Consider the following 24,318-nt stretch of genomic DNA (forward strand, 5'->3'; position numbering starts at 1 on the left):
TTTATGTATCTATCATTTTATTTGCACTTAAAAGTACAAGAATTAATTTTTAGTTAAAGATCTTTTTTTTTCCTCGGTCTACTTTGGAATTAAAAAAATATTTTTTATTAAATTAAAAACGATATAGCATATCCTTATTATTATATAAATGACTCTTTTAAGCGTTCATAATTATAAACCCATGTGTCTAATCATGAATATTCACCACTTAATTACGCTTGATTACATGAACTTGTTCTTAAATTCTACTCCTTTCATTTTGGCAGGCAATTTGCTTATTACCGCCCATTTATTCCGGTATAAAAGTATTGTATGAAATCATGACTTAATAGATTCTTGTCATGGGTTTAAAATCAACTAGTATATAATGTAAATATGGTTAATCTTTAATGCTTTTTTTTAGAAGACAGGCAATATATAAAGTAATTACGGATAAAAAATTATTCAGAATACATCAAAAGAGAACTCAGTGTATTTGTTTTCTTTGAAATTGAAAGGGGAGAAGAAATCATAGACAAAAAAGTGAAGTCAACTATTAATTAATAAGTTTTTAATTGAGTTAATTTATTAACACATTCAAGTGCTACATAACGACAAAAGCTTGTCCGAGCACTAAGGATACTCCGATCCATCGTTAACCCATTACTTCGACATTCTTAACAAATGAAACATGCAATTTCGATAGGAAAATGCTTACAAAATTTTTGAAAGGGAAAATCAAAAGTTAGCTTAATGGTTAAAAATTTTCCTTTTATATTTGTGATTGATAAGATTCGATTTTTATCACCTACGTAAGTAATGATATTCCCTATGATCCCATGACTATAGAGAAACTTTAACTTACTTTCGAATAAAAAAATATCAGAATTGGATAAGTTAATGAAAATCATCGTCATTACCATCATCATCGTATCCAGTGTATTCCGCCCATAGAAACTATTATCAGGGTCTTAGGATCAGAGGGAAGGAATGCGACAACTCGTAACTATAAAAGAAAAAGCGGCCGAAGAGTCCCAATCTCAAATCAAAAAGATCCTCAAAAAGGGAAATTTTTGCTGTGATAAGGACTGAAAATGTAAAAGCAAATTATCAATATTACCCTTCAATAAAGTTATCAATAACTCATGGAATACCGTCGACAACCTCTAAATTGGCCTATATAAACAAAGCTTATATCTCCTACCTTCAAATAACCCATTACAATTCACGCTTGAAGCTCCCAATTCCATCCCCATAAACCAACATAATTAACCCTTCATCCCGACAAAAAGATTAAAAACAAAAAAAAAAAAAAAAAAAACCAAAAGAAATCAGAGGAGAAAAGTTTAATTATTGTGATTATTTTTTGCTAATTTATTGTTTATTGTTTATATTATCATTTGCTTTCTTACTTAATTTTTCTACTTCGATTTATGATAAATGAATATAATTTCCAATAAATTATGTTTTTAATGTGTTAACAAGTGATAATTTATGAAAAAGAAAAAGATCAGAAGAGAGCTTTCTTCAGTCCACTTACAGGAAGGATTTGGATTTAACTTGCTGTCGACTCATTCATCCACCTACTTTGTGTGTGCTAATATTACAATCAATGAAGTTGAAGTATGAAGGGCAAAGAGAGTAATTTTCCTACTTCGTTAAAACATTCGCAACAAATCAGATACGCAAGTAAATGAATGAATGATGCGACAGCAAAAGTTGGATCTTAAGCTTCCTATACTTGGACTGAAGGGAGCTCCCTTTTACTTTCTCTCCTTCAATTTCCTTAAATATTGCTTGGTCTTAAATTTTTATTTTTTTTTCCATGGATTTGTGCCCTACTTAGGGTTCTAATGAATTTTCTAACTATGTTAGATCATTCGTCATAAATAAGTCATTTAAGCAACTAAATAATTAATACGACAACAAAAATTGGTTCATACGCCTTTTTCTTTTTGTTTTGAAATTTTTATGTTTTTATGATTTTTATTTTTTTCCATTGAAGTGTACCCTATTTAGGGTTCTAATGAAATAGGCATGTCAAACACTTCATACTACTAGCAGTCTATTACTATTACCACTATAATATTAGTCCCTCCAAATGTGTCTTGATGTAATTTAAAACCTTTTATAAAGCTTACTAAAAGTACTAATAATGTTTTTTTTTTGTTTTGTTTATAATCTTAGTGTTAGAATATATTCTCTATATACTCTATTATTCTGTATATATTTTTGTAATTATCTTCTTACATTTATTTTAGCAATTACTTTGTTATATTTGGAGAGTATTGTTAGTCAACTCTCATCCCTTTATTTTAGCTAATCTCGTAGCTGTACAATAGCTTGATTTCAGCTTGTATTTTGGATATATATTTTCTTGATTAATCAATACAAAGCAGGTAATCAATTTCCTTCATGGTATCAGACTCTTAAACGATCTTTTTCTTCTACCCTAGTCTCACTTTCATCTTTCCTGATCTTCTTTCATCTCACACTCTTCCATGGCTGATTCGTCTAAGTTTCATACCGCTCTCACCATCACCAACATCAAGTCTCTTGTTCCTATTACTTTACTTCAATTAATTATTTTTCTGAAAAAGTTTAATCAATCAATATGTTTATTGGGTTAATATTGTTGTTGGATATTTGAGGATGGGAATTTTGTGTAGGTATGAAGAACACCGTCTGAGAAATAGAAGAACAGTGAACATCAAGAAGAGGATTTCATATTACTCTTATAATTCAGATTCGAGCCCTAGCTCATTGCTAGATCAAGATGTGGTGTTCTTTATTATTTTGTTATATTAATTAGTTTAATAATACTAATTCTGATTATTATTTTTTTGGATTACTTTTTTGGATTACTGGGTAATTTGAGATAATGAAAAAGGTTTGTAGAAAATCAAACTCAAGATCTTGGCTTGAAAGATGGACTTACTTCTCCAACTGAGATAGGATTCGATTCTCGTATCTTTTAAATGATGGTTTTTGTTTTTGTTTTAATTATAAAATAGCTATTAATTAGTGCATTTTGAAGTTAGTGAAGTGTTTTGATTGATAAGCTACTTCAAGATGTTTGGTTGGAAATCAAATTATATTGTTTCATAGAGTTTGCTATAGTTGGGTTTTTCTAATTTTTACATAAGTTTTGTCTAGAGTACTAAATAATAGCAAATGTTAAAAATAAATGTTTGAATGAATTAAGTATATATGGATAAGATTAAGATAGAATTAAAATGAGAAACTGATTAAAATAATACTCCTATCTAGTCACCCTAATACTCTTATTTAACTAGATATATTTGTCGATGTAATAATTCTATCATTAAAATTGTATAACGTTGATATTAATGATTTCATTAAAACAAATTAAACAAGGTTTCACTTGACCGTATTATAACCTTATTAAGAATAAAATGCATTTAAGAATAATTGATAAACAATAAAATTAAACTATATTTAAATATAAATTTATAGCAATTTGTTTGCATAATATTTTTGAAAATGTAACAAATCCATTACAACGAAGGCAATAAGATTTAAATTAAGTTAAAGCATAATATCGCTATTCAAAACTACATGTAGCGTTACTAATAGAATATCAGTATACGTATCAAAATATACCTACATGAAGGAGCCCCAAAGATCTTGAGATAGTAGGGTTATTTCTTATTAACGTCATTAAATAATTCTCAATTAAGTGAAATTTGAGAATCAAATATATATAATTTTATACTTTGAACAAATACATCATACATTGCATCATTGAGATGCCTTAAATGAAGGTCACAAGAAGGTGTTTTGGACTTGCTTGGGTGAGCAAGTATAGTAGCTCGTAATCATAACGCTCAAATAAGCATTCAGTTGCACGGACAATAATTTCAAAAAAGGTTAGTAGATTATGTGTGGACGAAGCACAAGATTGAGGATGAGTTTTGCTTAGACAAGAAAAATTCTGCTTGGGTGATTGAACGATATAATTTTGCAAGGCCTTGAATGCTTCGGCAAGCGGCACATTGCTTGGCGAGCAACCTTGGACCAGAACGAGTTTTCATTTTTTTTTTCAGAGTTTTATTAATTTTAAATAACAATGGGAAGCTTAGTATTCATTGACCATCAGATTAATTTATTAATTTATATTACAAAATATTAAATATTACGAGATATTAATATTAAATGTTCAGCTTCAAGCACAATAAGTTTGATCGTCGGTCAATATGTTAAGGCCACTTCAGGAAATGTTGCCCTAATTGAACTTCGCTAAACTTAACTAAACCCATTAGTACAATACCCATTTACCGAATACTAGTTTTTTCGTTCAATGAAATGATCCCTCCATGATAAAAGAAATTAGAGTACCTTTTGTGATTATAATGTCTTAGTGGATTTACACTAAGGGTGTTTGGTATGTGGGAATGAGACTTTGTGAGATTTTATATGAGACTTTTAAGATGAGATTTTCTCATCTCTTGTGTGTAATGTTAGATGAGACTTTATATGTGGGAAGGTTTTATTTGGAAAAGCTAGAAAAAAGACAAAAATGAAGTCTTACCCTCAAATAGTACCCTCTCCCCAAGACATTTATCATGGGGACTTTCTTATTTTTAGAGGCCGTTTGGTTCGCAAAAGGGAATCGGAATGGAATGAGGAAAGGGAATGAAGGAGAAAGGAATGGATTCCCCTAATTTAGGCTAGTCGTTTGGCTGTGTTAAGGAAACGGAATAAACTGCTCATTGATTCCCTTTGTGACTATTTGGTTCAAGTTAAGGAATCAAATTATGAGTTTTTAAATTTTTTTATATTTTTCCAAAAATAACTAGTTATTATATGATAAACTTAAAAAACTTATATTTTAAAAAAATATCATTAACTTGTATCATCTTCCTATACACCAAACCGTAAGACCAGTCAGACCCCCTCCCCCTTTCTTTTGTGTTTCTTCTCAGCATTTTCCTCCCCCATTTTTGTTATGCCTTCAGATTTTTTTTTTTTGTAGATCAGTAAATAGATGAACGATTCACCAATTCACCATTTTTGTTTTGTTACTTTTGCAGGTCACGCGAGTCTAGGTTGAATGCTAAGATACATGTAATTCACTGATTGATCTAATTGGCAGTAAAGTCGTTCAAGACAAATTCACCGCACTTTGATACAAATTCACAAACAAATTCGAATCTCTTTGCTTGATTTGAATAATAAAAAAACGAGTAACTTGAACTGTGCCTCAAAATCAGACTTGTCGCAAGATATATCAAACATCTTTAATGCCCAGTTAATGTGTAACATACCTTGTCAAAAGATGTACAAGATCGTCGCCGGTGGGCGGAGCTCCAGTGGTGGCCGGATCTTTAGTGAGGGCTTCAACAATTTTTTAGGTTTTAGGGTTTGAGAGGAGATAGAGAAAGTGATGGGTAATGAAATGGGGAATGGAAATGGGAATGGAAAAGTCTTGGGGAGGGTGGAGAATGAGTGTGGAATACTTTTGGGTAAACACAAAAATAAAAAAGGGAAAAGGGAATGATAGAAAGTGGCAAACAAACAATAACAAAGAGAATTGGGTCTGTCCATTCCCTTTCCCTTTGATTATTACACCCAACCAAACAACCCTTTAGTCTCATTCTCTTCAAACAAACAAAAATTTAGACTTTATTTTGGAAGGAAGTCCCATCCCTTCTCTTCAAATCCCTCATGCCAAACACCCTCTAAGATAGAAATATTAGCATTAGTATAGTTCAGGTGTTCAAAACAAATTATCCGTAGATTTCGCATTCATCCGATCTTATTATTAAATTCGACTTTATCCTAATTTTAAATGAATTTAGAACTATGTAAAAAGTTAAAAACCAAGTTAGATACAAGATTGATATTGAATCGTTTTAAAACACCTGATTTAAAATAGTCTCAATTAGCCGAATGAACACATTAATTAAATGAGCTCTTTTTCAAAAAAAATTACTCATTAGGTCCTTTTGAAATAACACATTTAATTTAAAAAGCAAAAACTGATATTAATAATTTAACCTTTTACCTATTCGCCATGAATAATTCTAATTTTAAATTATATTTCAATAAATCAACATTTGCCTTTAGTTTGTTGTCAGTATATTAATATGGTATACTGATAGCAAACTAAGGGCAAAGGTTGAATTATTATAAAATAAAAAGTTATACTGATAACAAACTAAAGAAAAATGTTAGATTAAAAAAATAATTTAAAAATAAAATTATTCACAGCAAATGAATGAAAGATTGAATTATTAATATTAATATTTTTATTTAAAAATATAACATTTTTAAGTTAAAGGTACTATTTAAATGAGTAATACAATACCCTAGAAAGTAGTCCTAGCTAGAGTTGATCCGATCCATTGAGCAAAAGATGGTGGAAAGAGCATAGGGAGACTAAGAACCTGCAAATAATTTCACCCTTCATAGACGGGCGACAACCGAAAAGATGGGTCAGGAAAGAGCGCACAGAATTCGTCAGCAGATCCACTAAAAGACAAGTACCGATGTAACCCATCTGATGTGATACCAGACACAGATATTTACTCTCAAATTCTCATCACTTTAAGAGGTGTTTTAAAGGTAAAGGTGTTTTTCAAGTAATCGGGTCAGGCATCTCGTATCAGTTTAAAATCGAGTTGAGCCGGATTTTTGAAAGATTGTCTCTTTAAGCGACGTCTTTTAAGTTCAATTCATTAAAGCTTAATCATATTTTTAGTTTATGTTTTCTTTTATGCGCCGACCCAATTAAATATAGTCTCTTAAAAAGATCGTTTCTCACAAGAATTTTTGAATTGAGATTTATGTCCACGTTATTTTTATATAACTTTAAATTTATTTTGAAGTCGGATCGAATCAAATTCAAATATAAAATCGGATAAATATCTAATCATCAAATGTGTTTTGAACAGATAATGAAAAATTTTCCAATATATTACCAAATCTCGTGTTAATTGTTCAGAGGTAATGAGACTTTAGAGAAGGTAGGGAATGAAAATTTAGTGAGCTATAAAGTCCCACTAGCCATAAACAATGTCTTGGAAGAGAAATGGCATTTCAGATTGAGACTTTAAATTATGTGAAATGATTTTGCTATTCGAATTTGTTGCTATTATATTAAAAAATAAAAAAGAAGTGATATTAGAGGTGTTTCATCAAATTTTATTGCTATTATGTAAACTTTCTTGACAAAAATTAATATGAATATTTTTTTGATTGATTTTTTTTAAAAAAATATTTTTTTTAAATTATCATCATCATATTCAGTTATTCCGTTTATAGAAAAACTATGGTCAGTAGACGGCACCTCATACTCATATAGGAGAGTGTGGTTAAAAAGTTCTCCACTCCAAAATATTTTCAACCGAAAATTGTTAAAATTAGAATACTCTAATTCTTAAATGAGTAGTGCTCTTTCAACTTTAATAAAAAAAAGCCCTAGGGCTAAGAATCGAGAGCATATTGGACAAATGACTAATGAGGTTGTCCCATGAAATGACCTCTTGTTTTCTTCATCATTTGCCAATTTTCTGCAGTTCAGCACAGCTGTTTTTTCTCTATTATTTTTCTTTCTTTTTTTAGGAGTACTTATTTTTATAATATCTTTCTGTTTTTTCCATTTTATAATACAACTCTCAATTGATCCTTTGAAATTTCTGCTGTTTATTCAGTGGTCTTATCTTTTCTGTATTTTTTCATTTTAAATCATATCTTTTTCTGCTATCGTTTTAAATTTCTGGACATGCATTATTAATTATCCTTTTATTTTTTTTCAGCTTTATCTCTCCCCAATTTTTGGGTTGGATTTCTTTTAGAAAAAGAGATTATTTTGCTTTATAATTTTTTGAGAAATTAAGAAAACCAATAACCCTAAAAAGAAACATTTATCATTGGAAATTACTGTTCTGGATGAACTTTGTTTTCTGAAACCAAAGGTTGAAACTTCAAGAAATTAACATACTCTATGAATTTTAATTAGTAATACACATGAAATAGCATCATCCATAATGATATATACAACAGCTACTCTCGTGAGACACTGTCTCTCAAATAGACGATCTCAAAATAAAAAATCCACATTTTTATTTTCCCTTTTACTTGTATTAATTGAGTTATTTAACCCATATATTTAATGTGTGTACTGGGAGAGACGTCTCTTACAACAATTTATATATATACAATCCTTATGATTTGTGAAAACTGAGTTAGCTACTTAGCCCATTGGATAATTTCACCAACTATTAACAAATAATAGTAGTACAATATATATTTTTTGTTGATGAGTGGATTCGTACTTTTTGTTAATGTCTTTTAAGTAATGAGTTGTTAATTCATTATTGGATAGATGAAGGGAAGTCTTTACTCTTTCGGACAACATATAATAAGTTAACCGCAGTTTGGTAATAGTTAACATTAGTGTATTAATGAAGACTTCATCAGTGTGCAAGTCCTCCAAATCTCCAGTACCAGCAGCAAGGCCGTAGGAGGTGTGCTTCATCAGTAGACATCAAAGGTCAGCACTAAAGTTCTCAGCAAACAGAAGCAGCAACTTATTTTTCTCTATGCAGCAGGTTGTTCATAGAGGCCTTGTGGAGTTGCAATCTTTGCTTGAAAAATATTACAATATTTTTATCTATGCAGCGACTTATTTTTATCTTTATATGGTAATTTACATTAACATTACAATATTTTGTGAAAAATATTTATAATTATATCGTTATTTGTGCTTATAATTTGCATTAAAAATATAATTTTACTTTGGTTTAGAAAATGAAATTAATGCTTATTTACAATTGTAATGTTTTTTTATACGAATGACAAAATATAAATAAATGGGAGAAATAAGTGGATTAAAACGAGTTGAATCATTGTCAAAAATAATTTAAAAGGGTGCTAATTATAAAGGGAGAAACTTCAATATAAAGGGAGTAAACTTCAATAGAAATAGTGCAATTTCATATCAATAGTGGAAATAATAGATATTTATAAAAAGTAGGACAAAATTCATGATCTTCCCAGATGCTAATCCCATCAATAAAAAGTTCTTAATATTCACTAAATCTAAGCATAATTAGATTAATTTAATTAATTTGTACTTAAAAATGTTAAAGCATTAACAATTATTTTATAGGATTATAATATTAATTCATTGTTATCAAAACATATACTCTTATGAAAGTTTATTAATGGAAAGAATAAGAACATGAGAGATGGAGAATAATGTGGTCAGTTTAAGGATTTGATTAATGCAAATTTCTATCAACTTTGTACTTGAAACTTAAAAGCATAGTCATGATTTTTGTTTATTTTTCTTTCTACTGTACTTAAAAGAAAGATCATTGTGCATAGACTAGTAGTATTTTTTAATTTTTATAATTTTTTAATTATTACGAGATTAGATAAGTCGAGGGAATAAAAAAGTTATAGATAATCGATTGATCTAACTGAGATAATACCTTATTTTGAAACTAAATAGTAATATTTTAATTTTTAATAAATAAAATCTTATTTGGAATATCAACAGAGGGGAAAAATCTTATTTTAATTTTTAATTTTTAATTGATAATACCTTTATTTGTAGTTCAGAGGGGAAAATGCATCACAAGAAAAGAGAGAATATCTTTGTTTTGATGAGTGATATCCCATCTGGCCAACTGAAAACTTTGAGAATAATAAAAAATATTGATTATGATTGAGATTGAAAAAAAATGGTTTAATTATCAACCTTTGAATTAGTTCATGCTTCTCTTTTTATTGTAAACTAAGTAATTTATTTTCTAAAAAATATTGATAATATAATTGATAATTTGAATAAAAAAGAATTAATCTACATAGAATGTGAGATAGATTTTTTTGATGTCTAACTTTTGTAGATTCAAGGCTTGGAAGTGAGGAGGAAAAGGGTGTTGTAAATGGTTTGGTTGCCCTCAATAAATGCAATACTTCCTCCCTTTTAATTATACTTGCTATATTTAACATTTTTTATGCATTCTGATGTGTTATCTTTAATTATTATATTGAATTATGCAAATGTCAAAATTATAAAAAGTTAATATTATGAAAATATGCGATTAGATGATTCAAACAAGATCTCACTTGATTATATTTTTTCTTACATATTAACCGCAATATATAAAATAAATTTGAACGATAAGTAATATCAATATTTGTAGTGTAACAAGTATTTCAAAAGAAAGAAAGTATATCGAAGTATGAGCAATATATAGAAGCAATCAAGAACAAGAACGTAATATTGAAGAACAAAATAAGAAGTAAAACAAGAGAAGAACACACCAATTTAGAATGTGAGAAAATCTTAAAAAATCTCACATTTAAACCCTGTCTTTGTGTTTTTTAAGAACTCACATACAATTGCTCTCAAACCCAAGAGAAAATCTAGCAAAATACTCAAACTCACATACAATTATCAAGGATGTAACTGTGTAAGTAATTCCAAATTCACCTGTCAATTACAGTTTCATGTATCCAATCAAACAAAAAAGCGTAGTTTTAAAAAAAATTCTCAAAGAAAATAACTTTCAAGAAATTCAAATTTACGAGCTTTGAAAGCTAGCCATGATCCATGACTTCACAAAAACAACATTATGGCATGCATGAGGTCATGTGAAGAAACCAAAAGCAAATCAAAGCAGAGAGCCCAACAAAAATGTACTCCACTTGTTCATTTGTGTTTCTTATGCATGAAACTCGTTCTAATTACTACAGAAAAAAATTTAAATAAAGTTTTTAAAGTATCTATTGAAATTAAAATAAATTTATTTTTGGATTAGCTTTGTCTTAATATATATATATATATATATATATATATATATATATATATATATATATATTATAATTTTTATCGCTACAAATAAGTAACAAAATGGCGACAACCCATTTCATTGCCATATGATCGCTAATTCGTCCGAAAGTAGCCCTGGCGATGAGAATTTCGTCGCCAGTCCGTCGCCCTTGGCGATGAAAAGATTACCGTCACTTTTTTTTCATCGCTATTTAAACAATTATTTGTAGTATACGATGCGTGATTAGAGAAATTGAGACTCAAAGTTTGTTTTTAAATACGTGCAAAATATAAAGTGAATAAACAAAAGAAATATAAAGATTAAAAAATTTCCAACATTAATATTATCTGGTCTCTTGATGTCCTCAACATAAAGTGTTAATAAATTAGTAAAATTTTAGCCAATGAGCCGCAACTTTCATAAAAAAAGCCCTAATTATGTAATTAAGAATTGCTAATCCTTACATTAAAGCTGTCATTAGAATATCTAGGTTGTACTTTGAAGTTCATTTCTCAAGGCAAACATAGCATGTTAGGGTGCTCAGAACTAAGCCACCATTTAAACAACTCATCTTTCCTGATTAAGAATAAGATTAAGCATGGTCATTTAGTGGAAACCCCAAAAATAGTTAAGTTAAGAAGACAACAACATGATCTTCTCATTAATACAAGTCATGAGGTGCATGCATGCCCTAGTAATTTGTACTTAATTATCAGGATTTCATTAATTTATAAATTGTTTAAATGGAAAAGATATGGCCCCTTATATAATAAATCATCATCATCAAATCCAATATTCCTCTCGAAAGCAGAATTTGGATAAGAAAGGTGACGGACAATTCATACTTATACTTCTCTGAGATAACTATAAGAATACGGTCGATTTTACTCTAAACATGTAAGAGCCCATTAGTTGATAAAATACCTCACTAAATATTCATCCACCGATATTTCTTAATCCTTGTGTTATATTTTTGAGGAACAATTTTAGAGGACATAAACGTAAATAAAAATAAGTTAAATTGTAAGTTTGTTGGAAAAGTTTTATAATTTGAGGTTTTAAAGGTGATAACTTAAAGATGATAACAAGGTTGTGTTAATGCTTTAAAAAACGAAAAATTATGTCAAATTAATAGTTCTAAAATAATTATTTAAAAAATTATTTTACTACTTCGAGTATTTTTTTGATTTTGTGAAACTAAAATAATACTAATTAGATAGGAAGCCGAGTTAAAAAATACAACTTGGGCTGCCCCTACCTCTATACAACATTTTCCCAGCTTATTATTTGAAGCTTATTTTATGAGGTGAATAATACACTTCATATGAGATGGAAATTTGTAAGAATTTTTTTGATAAATGCTTTTTTTTGTCTTTTTTTTTAATTTATTTTTCGCTTGTTTGTTAATCAAGCAATTAAGAAGTATATTTGATAAATTTGAGAACTAGATCTTGTCTTGATTAGAGTAAATATCACTTGAGTAAAGTCTTAGGGTTCGGTTCTCGGTGAATATCCCTAAAGCTACCCAATAATAGAAAAAAAAATAATAAATGGCTTTTAAACCAAAATTAAAAGACTACTTTGCTTCTGTAGCCTCTCCTTCACCTACTACAAAGGATCAAAAGAACAGTTATTTCCATTTTAATATATCCTAACTATGTCTAACTCTATAATATGTAGCTTTATAATAGACGATCCAAAACCAAAACAAAATCCACTAAATATATCCAGCAAATGCTAGAAAAATGATTCAATTGACCAAGCCAACACCAAACACCCATTAAAATTTCCAATGGAATTGAATTCGAATCCAAATTTTAAGATTATATGAATTTGAATTGAAATCTGTGTTTACAAGAAATAAATAGGTCTAAAACCGACATTGATTTAACATGAGTTGTATTGGACATGATAATTCAACCTCTCAACCCATGAACACCCCTATTCAAACCCAATAACATAAAATTAAAATAAATCGAACAAAAATAATCACTCGAATCAAAAAACCATTTCATAACATTAATTATTGAAGACAATGAGGAGTAAGGTTAAATTTCATATGAGCAACTTTTGCATGAGATAGCTTCATGTTGATATAGGTTAATGTAATAAGTTAAAATTCAAAAAATAAGTATTTTAATATTTAATATGTTAATTTTTAACATTCAAATTATGTTTCAAAAATTAAACAACTAAAAGTGAGTAATTTATGCACAAAGTGAAACATTGTCAAAACAAAAATAAAAGAAATAAATGTTGTAATTGACTTATTTGTTCTATTTAACTAGTGGTCGATCCAGAAATTATCTTAAGTGAGATCTAAAGTCAAAGTCATATAACTAAGAAAATCTTGCATAATCGAAAAATACAATTAGTAATGCACACCATTTAATTTGACAATTTAATTCCAATTGTCATAAATAAATATAATGAATATATAATAGAAACTTTTAGCTTATGAAATTCTTACTTTGAGATTGTCTCGTCATGAAATTGCCTCATACAAGACGGGTTAATTAGTTATTTATGCGTCAAGTTGGTTTAATGTAATAATTTTTTAAATTTTTACCTTATCATACATAGCTAATAAGGCATAGATTTTCAAGAGTCGAATGACCTCATAAAAACATATGTGCTTCCGCCCTCCACTATTGTATTTAACTTAATTTGATTTGAAAATTTGTATTCTAATGTTGGGAACTGGGAAGTCTTGAGTAAGTTTCCAGATGCATGAATTCGGGCCTTGTTTATAAAATTAGGGTTCAGTTTTATTGGGCTAGTTGTACACAATATCCCACAAAACAATCGGATTTGTCATGTAGAAGGCCCACTTGGTCGAAACTCCTACAATACAGGAATTTTAGAAAAATTTGAGCGAAAAAATAAAAAAAATTAAGCAAATAAGCGAAAATCTAAAGTTTTCTCAAAAGTAAGCGTCCGAACCCCAAAGCTGTGCTTTGGAGTTGTTCGCAGTTACTAACTGCGAACAGCTATAAAAGACAAAAGAGCTGTTCGCAGTTACTAACTGCGAACAGATATGATATACAAATTCAGATCAGTTTCTGTTTTTCGCAAAATCCCATTTCTCAAACCCTACCTCTCTCGACATTTCCACCTTCTCCCTCTAAAACCTTTGATTCATTCCATCAAATCATGCAATCCTCTTTCAATTTGGCACTTCAAAATTAGTGTGGGATACTATAGCTTACGCAAAGGTAAATTTTTTTGTGTTTTTTTGGTGTATATTTGGATTTTAGGGTTTTAACCAAATTTGTTTATTTTTTCAAATGTAGGTTTGTAGTTGTTAAATCAAGACTAATCTTAATCATCCATAAGCATTGAAGGTAATTTCTAATTGTTTTTATAACTTTATGTTGGATTTTGAAGTAATGTTGTTGTATTAGTTGAATATTATTAGAAAATGTTGATGTTGATGTTGGTATTAGAAATGTTGTTTGTGAACTTATGAATTGATTTATTATTTGGATTATGTGTATTATATATGTATGAACTTAGCTACATTATGGATTTGAATAATTTATAGACCAAAAAAGATTATAATCAAATGAATATAATTTACTTGTATGGGCATGAGTTGATGTTGATGTTGATGTTGATTTTCTTTGTGTTAATGTAGAAAATGGCATCATTTCGCGTCACTATAGTATGTTTTTGGAATGGTTGTATTAGAGAAAATAATGGCAAAGTTCATTATGTTGGGGGAAGACGTAAGTTGTTTGCTTGCAATTCGAACATGGATTTGAATCACTTTAGACGTTTTATATCTTCTAAGATTGGATTGGACCCTACTAGAAGTACCGTAAATAAAGGATTGGACTGGACCCTACTCAAAAATAAAGGAAAAAAAAAAAATTAATTAGCTGTCCGCAGTTAGTAACTGCGAACAGATATAAAAGACAAACAGACTGTTCGCAGTTACTAACTGCGAACAGCTCTTTTGTCTTTTATAGCTGTTCGCAGTTAGTAACTGCGAACAACTCTTTTGTCTTTTATAGCTGTTCGCAGTTACTAACTGCGAACAGCTCCAAAGCACAGCTTTGGGGTTCGGACGCTTACTTTTGGGAAAAGTTTAGATTTTCGCTTATTTGCTTTATTTTTTTTTTATTTTTTCGCTTAAATTTTTCTAAAATTCACAATACAGTCCCATGGGCCTTTTGTGCTACTGCATAAGACCAACTTGCTACTTCGTGGTTCGTACCACGTAATTATGTGGACTGATTGGTGATTATAAGTCCCTTTTGCATGAGACCGTCTCATTGTGAAACGAGGCTATATAAATAATTATTAGTAAAAACACATTAAAAAACAATAAAATTTAAATCGACACTAATAATTTTTATAGATAGTTTTGTGCTGACCTAATTAATCATTACACGGTGAGATTACCTCAATAAAGAATTAGTAATTATATTTATATTTATATTTAAAAAAAGGTTTGCCCATCTTGTCCTTCATATTTTCAACTCATTCAATTTCACCTCATCCCTTACAAATCGGTTAGTACTATCAATAACCATGATTTATAAACACCATAAAAAACAAAATAATAATAATAATAATAATAATAATAATAATAATAATAATAATAATAATAATAAAATAAACAAAAAAAAAGGTAAATTAAAATTACAAAACTCTCACCATATCAACTCCTACCACATAAGGGTGATTTGTTAACTTCACAAATTATCGTTATTTACTAATAGCTCCTCCTTACCAATCTCGCTAAAGTTCCTTAAATTTTTTTACTAATTTTTCATTGAAACCGTCTCACTGTAAGAAGATTTTTAATTGGCTTTGGCTTAGTCAAAGCTAGAGCTGTTCAAAAGTGACCCAATCCGAAAATCCGATCCGAAATCGAAAGTAAACCGACCCGAAAATTTGTTCATTTTTTAGATTTATCGAACCGACATTATCCGACTCGAAGCTATACCCGAACCGGTTGACAACCGAAAATGGGAAAACTGAACCGAGTTGTAACCGATTTTTCTAACTGACACGTAACTGTTAACCGAGATTACCATAACTTAATAATGACTGACCCGAATCATGCTCAAAACCGAACTCGATCCGGCTAAAACCGACTTAATCTGAACAAAGTTTAGATCGAACTGCTGTAAACTTGAACCAATTTTTTACATAGAAGTATGATTGACTCTTCAATCATCTTATTAGTTATTCTAATAAATTCATAAATATTTTAATAAAATAAATTTTAGAAAAAATTACCCTGAATAATACGAACTTTCACTGATTTTCCTACAATAATACGAACTTTCAATTAACCATGAATAATACGAACTTTAATACATATTTCCCGCTAGCATACCTAACCGGTTCTTTACCTGGAGAAACGGTAAATTCCCATTTCTTCATTATGCTAGCGGAAAATATGTATCAAAGTTCGTATTTTATTTATAGTTAATTGAAAGTTCGTATTATTGTAGAAAAATCATTGAAAGTTCGTATTATTCAGGGTAATTTTTCTTACTTAGTTTTATTAGCCAAAAATTTTTTTTTAAAGGAATGAGTAAGTTTACCGGTAACAGGTAAAATGGTATGCCAGCGGGAAATATGTATCAAAGTTCGTATTATTCATGGTTAATTGAATGTTCGTATTATTGTAGGAAAATCAGTGAAAGTTCGTATTATTCAAGGTAATTTTTCCTAAATTTTATAAATACATGGTTTCATATATTTAGAGTTAATAATCAATGGTCAATGTTTATTTAACTACTTTTAATCGAATTATATGAAAATTGATAAAATTTTATAATTTTAATTTTCGGTCAAACAGTAAAGTAACAATATAATAATGATCACTAATTGATTTGCATTTTCACTATTTTGCTTTAAGTAAAGGAACCTTATCATAAAAAAAATGACTAAAAACTTAATCTGATACTGACTCGATTAATAATAATTAGTAATTCGCAATTCGTAGTCGAATTCTACTTGAAAAATACCCGAACACGATCTATACCCGGTAAAATCGAACCAATTATTAACCGATGACAACATGAGACCGATTGAAACCTGACATGTACTTCTACCGACACCAAACTGATGCTAACTCGATAGCTCAAATAACCGATCTTCAATCGAACCGTGACTAACCGACCCGACCCGAGTATGACCCATTTCAACACGCATCCAAAATACAATCGAATCAAATGACACCCATCCAAAATTGATCCGATTACCCGAATGAGCAACTTTAGCCAAAGCTATTTTTAATACTTTGTATTAATAAGCCTTTAATATGAACCATCTCACCTAAAACAGTCAACGAGCTGGAAAATAAAAACCACAAAACAAATTTTGTACGTGTAACTAAAACCTCAAAAGTGGAGTAATAAAGTAATAAAGTAACATTCCCATCACACCATAGTTGTGGCCTGTGAACTCCATTCAACAAAACACTGTTGAAAGCAAGAGGAACTCAATATTAGGGTTAGGGTTTCAATTGGGAAATATCTGAAATGAAATCGAAGTTAGTGTTAGCGAGTCCAATTGCAGATGATTCGGCTTCGTGTAGTAACCGTAGATTTGGTGATGTTCGACCTTCAAGTTCTGAATCAGATTTTGGATTCGCTTTCAATGACAGCAATTTCTCCGATCGAACTTTAACGATTGAGATCATTCTTGATTTGTCCGATAACAAATCTCATGGCGATAACTGTACTACAATTGCTGATTGGGCTATTAATAGGAAACGTCGAAGAGAAGATGTTAAAAAGGAACCTGGTTTGTTTTTCATCTTAATTATCAATCTTTTTCTGGTTATTTTTGTAATTTTGGTTCTTATTTGTTGAATTACTAGGTTTTGTGTACTGTTTTGGCCGTGAATGGAAGTTCATACCGGCAGGGGAATCTTTGCCCTAATTGTCTAGACCATGATCTGGGTCATTTATTTAAAGACCTATTAATATTAAATTACTGTAATACTATCTCCCGTTTCTTTTTCATAGTATAACTATTAAAAAGAAATATTTGCAATTGCATAGATTTGCTAATTTTATAATGAGACGTTGAATGTGGTGATAACGCTGAAGTTGTCAGCGTTTAGGGCTGTTTCAGTTAACTGTGCACGTGCTATTGCTCAATGGGTAGGTGAGGAATGAGAGGGCAAAAGGTGTTGGGCCATAAGTCAAAGTTAGAAATGATGCAAAATAAGGAGACATACATGGTATATGAGGCAAAACGATAAGAAATTAGGAGACATAACAAAATGGCAAATGAGGCAAAGTGAGAGAAACAAGGGGGAGTATGAATTAGGAAAATTTGTTTGGAAATGAAAATTATTGGTATTACATTTTTGGAAAAATTAACAGGAATAATACAATATTTTGTTTACTTCCCTACAATACTATCAACTTTTGATTAACCACGAATAACCTCAAGTTAGAGGTGTTTCCCTTGAATATGCCTAACATGTTAAAAATCAAACTATATGAGATTATATGACAAAAAAAGAAAAATTAGTTATTAAACTAAAGTTGATATTATTCTAGGAAAAAGACCTTTTAAGTTGGTGTTATTCATAATTAATTAAAAGTTGGTATTATTGTTGGGAAATTAACGAAATATTGTATTATTCACGGTAATTTTTCTTATCTTTTTATTTGATTGCAGCATTAGGAGGAATCTACACTTGCATTATTTGTTGTGTGAATGGCCTTGTGGTGTCGGGAAAGTGATGGTAGACTTTTTCTTTGAGAATCAAAATTAAAACCAAACTGAGAAAATTAAGCGGCAAAAACATAAAATCTAAGCATAAATCAAACACACAAGATGTACAAAGTTCACCTAATGCCTGAATCCTCCCTAGGTCCTAGATTGCTTTATTGATTAATAAACAACAATGGAGAAGTGCAATAGAGAATGAATATTTTTCTTAAGTGTGTGTGTGCGCGTGTTTAGGCTATAAGTTTATTACAAATCAATGAACAATAATGAGGATTCCTGATTTGGGTACTTAGAATGTACTTATGCAAATAACCCCACAATAAGAACGTATTGTAAAACAGAGTAAGTTATGCATGCAACACTTGTTTGTTTGAGAAACCCATATGCGCGTTTGAGCGCATAAGCAAAAAACATTGCAGAACCTTTAGGAATCATTGTAGCTTGTTTGAGCATCATTGTGCATGTGCTTTTTGAGGATGCTTCTTTTTTGAGCTCACTGCCTAGGTCTGATCATTTTTTCTTTCTCCGAGCATTCTTGAAAGTTTGTTAGAGCAAACCTCATTCAAGCCTTAAATGCATATCCTTAGAGCTTACACCATTTTTCGAGCCATAACACAATCCAAGGCAAACCATATATCAATATTCAAAAAAATAGGGAGTGAGTGATCAATTGGAGGCGAATTACACAGTTTTAAGGTATTTTATGTCAATATTACTTGGAAGATAGAGATTCATTTGAGGCCGATTAGACAATTCTTAGGGATGTCATATTTATTTTAATGGAACTTGGGGATTGAGTGATTCATTCCCGTGAGAATCGAGAAGTGCCAATTCCACAGTGTTGACTAAACTCATCATTTCATTTCGCAGGAAGTTTATTCGGAAGTTAAAAGACTTTTTTAGTGAATCATACTAGCAATAAAAATTGGAATAAACTATTGCTTCTATTTTTCAGTTCACACAATTTTTTCTAGGAGTATGTTATTTTTGGATTATTTTAACCGTTTTCAACAGTTTTACGCTAATACTCATAATCAATTAAATTGCACTGATTAGTTTGAATAAGTTCATATACCTCTGTTCAAGACTTTCCTTTGCTTATACCTCCAAATATTTGTATGAGTTCAATGTACTAAACGCCGCTGAAGAATGTTTGGTAGTTGGTTCGATACCTTAAGAGACTAGGTGACAAAATTCTTTTTTGATTGTAACTTTCTTAAAACTGAAACAACTTATACTTTATTAATTTTGTAGGGTTTTTTTCGGTGCTTTTTGAATTGAAAACACAAGCTGTGAATGCCTTCATCCTTGTCAACCCTTATTACGTATAAGGAAGAAACAATTCTTCCTCACATGTTTTTACTTGTTAGTTGTAAACTTGTAATGTGATTATTGAGTTGGCTTAATTTTTATTTATTAATAAGGTTTTTTCTTTCTTTCTTTCCCAGGACAACATTTTGGAATTTGACCGAGTACTATGCTTATGACATTTTAAATCTAAGAAGGGAAAAAAATGAAATACAATCTACATCCAGTTTCTAGATAATTATAGTGAGTGTATAAACGAGTAAAATGGAAGACAGGGCAACATAATTTTATTTTCCATGTAGTGCAAGCTCTTCGAAATATTATGTCTTTTCTTCTGCTTTAATTATTTTGACATTACACCTGGCCTTTTATGAAGCAGCTTTGAAGTTTCTCCTCCTTTGCTTTAGTCAACGTCTAATCAGCAGTGAAGATCTTGGTTAGGATGGGTTTATGCCGGGCCCAAACATGAATACCTTTTAAAGCAATGGGCTTAAGTCTTAACACCTAGTGGCAAACCCAAGAATGAGTGAATTAAGCATTGCAATTGGCGCCTTTTCCATTTATTTTTTGCCTGGTAAATCTGCAAAGTGGAGATTCAAAATGGAATTTGGTAATTAAATTTAAGTTTTCAAACTTAGATACTAGTGACATCCATCTGAAAAAAGAAAAAAGTAAGTTTTAACAAAGAACAACATGAATGAGCTTATCTTCATGAGTTGAAGATTTCTATAAACTAATAATTGGTGCCTCGTTTGGGATTTAGAAATGGATTTTCTGATAAATGGATGAATTATTTTCTATAGGAATATCTTTTTTTTTCTGTGTTTGTAAGTTCATGATTTTAGATACTAAATCTCACATTCCAGTATTAAGATTAGTCACCACTGACTAGTTTTTGAGGAAGCAGGCTCCAACTTTTTTTTTGCTGCTTCTGTATATTTTTTCTCTCTTTCCTGTCCCTTGATGCTTACATATTTTAGTTGAAGTCTTAGGTCTCTTGATTAGGAAAGCTGCACTTTGCAGTTCTTTTTTGGTTGTGGTTATTTTCTGTCGATACTGATGAAATATTACCTGCAGGCACGGGTTGTATTGCGCAGACGGTTGACCAGTTTCTGAACTACGACATTCCTTACTCTGATGATGTTGCATATGAAAGTTTAGACGGTGAAGCCGTTGCTATGATTGAAGAGTCACCGTGTATTGATGGTATGTGGCTGAACTATCTGCTCCATTATATGTTGAAGGTCTACGATCATTTGTGGTTTCCACTGTCCTTTATTCTAATTTTTTGCTTTTTGTTTTTGTTAAATTTTTTGTTTATCTCCTTGGTTATGCAAGTAACATTGATAGTTGCTGTTTTAATCCTCTTTTCTTGATCTAGTTAATTTTTCAGTCTTCAAGATAAGTTGGCCTTTTTCAAGTCTTTTCTCAGAAATTATAGTATCTATGTTTTAACCCCTGCATGTGATATTATCTTCTACATAAGAAGGTGAGGATATTCTTCAGAACAACAATTCCCTAATTGGTCTGGATATTCCGGGCCTTCTTGAAGTGAAGACTATTCACATTAGCTCTCCGATACTAGCTGCTAAGAGCCCCTTTTTTTACAAGGTGGGGATCCCATTTTGTTTGTCATTTCATCTTCCAATTTCATGTTACTGTTCCTCTTTCTGAGCTTTTTAAACTTCTATTGTAGTTGTTTTCAAATGGGATGCGGGAATCCGAACAGCGAGATGTGACTTTACGAATCCAGGCCTCTGGTAATGTACAAGCTCCATGGACTACTTATTTATTTGTATCCTAGTTTTAATCTGTCATAGCTATAGGAGGATGAAGATGGTGAATGATTGCAGAGAATGACTTGTCTAGCGATGATTAGATGTTTCTCACATTTCAAATGATTATTTATATTACCTTTTATTTGCTTTCAATTCTGTTGCAATGCCATCTTCGCCAGAATTTGGTTTTACCTTCCATTGTTTTGTTCTTTTTTCAATTTGTAATACTTTTCATGTTCTTACTTAATAAATTGATTTGGGACGATTCACAGTGTTCAATTCTGATGATATCATATTTTGTGGAGCAGAGGAAGCTGCAGTCATGGATCTCCTAAACTTTATGTACAGCAATACATTGCAAACAAACACACCTACAGGTTTATTAGATGTGCTGATGGCTGCTGATAAATTTGAAGTTGCTTCATGCATGAGATATTGTTGCCAAATGTTGCAAAATTTTCCTATGACTTCGGATTCAGCTTTATTATACTTGGACCTGCCCTCAAGTGTGCTGTTGGGAGATGCTGTCAAACCATTGGCTGATGCAGCCAAGGAATTTCTCGCCTTACAGTTTAAGGACATGACTAAGTAAGCTGCCTGACATTTTTATTCTTTATTCAAATAAGCAAAAGAAATAGTACGACAAATATTAGAAACTGATTGTTGGCTCTTAATCTCATTTTCTTCAACGACTATTATGACCTTCTGTCTTATTTCTTCACTTCATCCTCCTTTGCCTACTTGTGTTGGACACTTAACAGTCAATACTTCAATAAGGGTACAAAATCTTACCCAGCACTTCTAATGTCAAACGCAAATTGACACTTCAATTATAATGATAACATACTTCAAGTGAAAAGTAATTCAAAAACAGAAGGACCAGAAAACATTGTGTGATTTTTGCTCAAAACGGCAGGAGGTTGAAATTTTGTCTGGTACTAGCAACCAAGCTAACCTTAAATGTGTATGCAAGATTTTTATTTGCGGAAAGCTCATACAGTAATTAGGAATATGTTTCTTGAATGTTGTGTCACCAACTCCCTGTATCCATCTCCATTTTCTGGACAACGTCCCCATGTCTAACTTTTAGCTTTGACTTGTTTGATGCTTGGATATCTGCCCATAGTCAATATCCGAGTAAGGTGGGTGCCTAAGCCCTTAATCTTGTGGTCAAGAAATTTGTATTGTGATCCTTTCTTTATTGATCAGTGATTGCGCTGATGTGTGTAACTTGTATCCGTTTTTACATGATTTTTTATGTAGGTATTTGATGTTTCTTTTGAATGACTGAGCCCTTTCTTTATCAGATTTCAGGAAGAGGTGATGCGTCTGCCTCTAGCTGGAATTGAGGCTGTGTTGTCTAGTGATGATCTCCAAGTTGCCTCAGAAGATGCAGTTTATGATTTTGTCGTGAAATGGACTAGGACCCATTACTCAAAGGTGGAGGAGCGACGAAAAATACTCAGCACTCGACTTTTCAAATTGATCCGTTTTCCTCACATGACTTGCAGGAAGCTGAGGAAAGTAATGACTTGCAACGATCTAGATCCAGAGGTTTCTTCCAAGCTTGTTTTAGAAGCACTTTTCTTCAAGGCTGAGCCACCTCATCGCCAGCGAGCTCTGCTTGCAGATGATGTTAAGATACTTGGTCACAAATATATTGAGCGGGCTTACAAATACCGCCCTGTGAAAGTGATAGAGTTTGAACTACCAAAGCCACAGTGTATTGTGTATTTGGTTCTGAAAAAAGAGGAATGTCAGAAATTATTTCCATCAGGTCGAGTTTATTCCCAGGCCTTTCACCTTGGTGGACAGGGATTTTTCCTCTCCGCCCACTGTAATATGGATCAGCAGAGCTCCTTTCATTGTTTTGGGCTGTTCTTGGGCATGCAAGAGAAGGGTTCTGTATCCTTTTCTGTGGATTATGAATTTTCTGCTAGGCAAAAGCCAACTGACGATTTTGTCACCAAATATCGAGGGAACTACCTCTTCACTGGAGGGAAGGCAGTTGGGTACCGAAACTTGTTTGGTATACACTGGGATTCATTCACTGCCGACGATAGCCAGTTCTTTATTAATGGCTTGTTGCATCTAAAGGCCGAGTTGTCAATTAAGCCATAGACTTTGGATGCAAGTTTCTTTTTCATTTTGGTGGTTCTCAGCTTTGCTTGGGTACTTTCTCAATAAGCAAAACAGATGTGTGGTCTCTGGAAAGGAAATTGCCCGGGGATACCTTTTTATGGGATTACAGAGCAGGCTGAGTAAAGCAGAGGTCTAGGTGATAGTCAAACCCATGACTTGGGAAAAACAGTTTTTGTTCTAATTGAGACAAGACTTGATTCTCACCTGGGATACCCTTGGTAAGTGATTAAAGAAAATCTCATCTCATGTGTATATAAAATTGCTCAGTTTGTTGCCTAGTGTACTGTGAATCAAAATTTCGGTTATATTGGAGTTGGAGTTTATTGCTAACTATTATCTAACTCGAACTCGGTAGTAATTTTGATAGTGTAAATTGTAATAGCTTTCCTTTACCATTTTAATGGAGTATAGTTGCCAATGTTATTGCATGGTTCTTTAGTCTTTTCTGTTGTATACATTTCTTGTTCTGTTTTTTGCGTGGTTGTTTGAAGCTGCGGGAATGGAGGTAAAATGTAATTTGATTGAGCTAATGTTTGATCCTAATCCTTTGTTAAGGGATCACTTGATCTATGAAGACTGATCTTTCATGACGG

The 24,318-nt window shown here is 31.1% G+C and overlaps 1 protein-coding gene across 4 annotated transcripts; it reads left to right on the plus strand.

Annotated features, from left to right (window-relative positions):
* Window positions 1-17,101: 17,101 nt before the first annotated feature.
* LOC130801780 (BTB/POZ domain-containing protein POB1-like) lies at window positions 17,102-24,313 on the plus strand. 4 transcript variants are annotated; one of them, XM_057665660.1, is made up of 7 exons: window positions 17,419-17,555; window positions 19,946-20,415; window positions 20,883-21,011; window positions 21,292-21,416; window positions 21,502-21,565; window positions 21,892-22,171; window positions 22,891-24,153. In XM_057665660.1, the coding sequence occupies exons 2-7, from the start codon at window positions 20,328-20,330 to the stop codon at window positions 23,702-23,704; spliced, it is 1,500 nt and encodes a 499-aa protein (XP_057521643.1). In that variant the 5' UTR covers window positions 17,419-17,555; window positions 19,946-20,327; the 3' UTR covers window positions 23,705-24,153. The 4 variants fall into 4 exon arrangements, with proteins under 4 accessions (XP_057521642.1, XP_057521641.1, XP_057521643.1 ...); XM_057665661.1 differs by having other exon boundaries at window positions 21,295-21,416; XM_057665659.1 differs by lacking the exon at window positions 19,946-20,415 and having other exon boundaries at window positions 17,102-17,555; window positions 21,295-21,416; window positions 22,891-24,313.
* Window positions 24,314-24,318: the final 5 nt, after the last annotated feature.

The sequence above is a fragment of the Amaranthus tricolor genome, chromosome 15 (genome assembly GCF_026212465.1).
Source record: "Amaranthus tricolor cultivar Red isolate AtriRed21 chromosome 15, ASM2621246v1, whole genome shotgun sequence".
Classification (NCBI taxonomy): domain Eukaryota; kingdom Viridiplantae; phylum Streptophyta; class Magnoliopsida; order Caryophyllales; family Amaranthaceae; genus Amaranthus; species Amaranthus tricolor.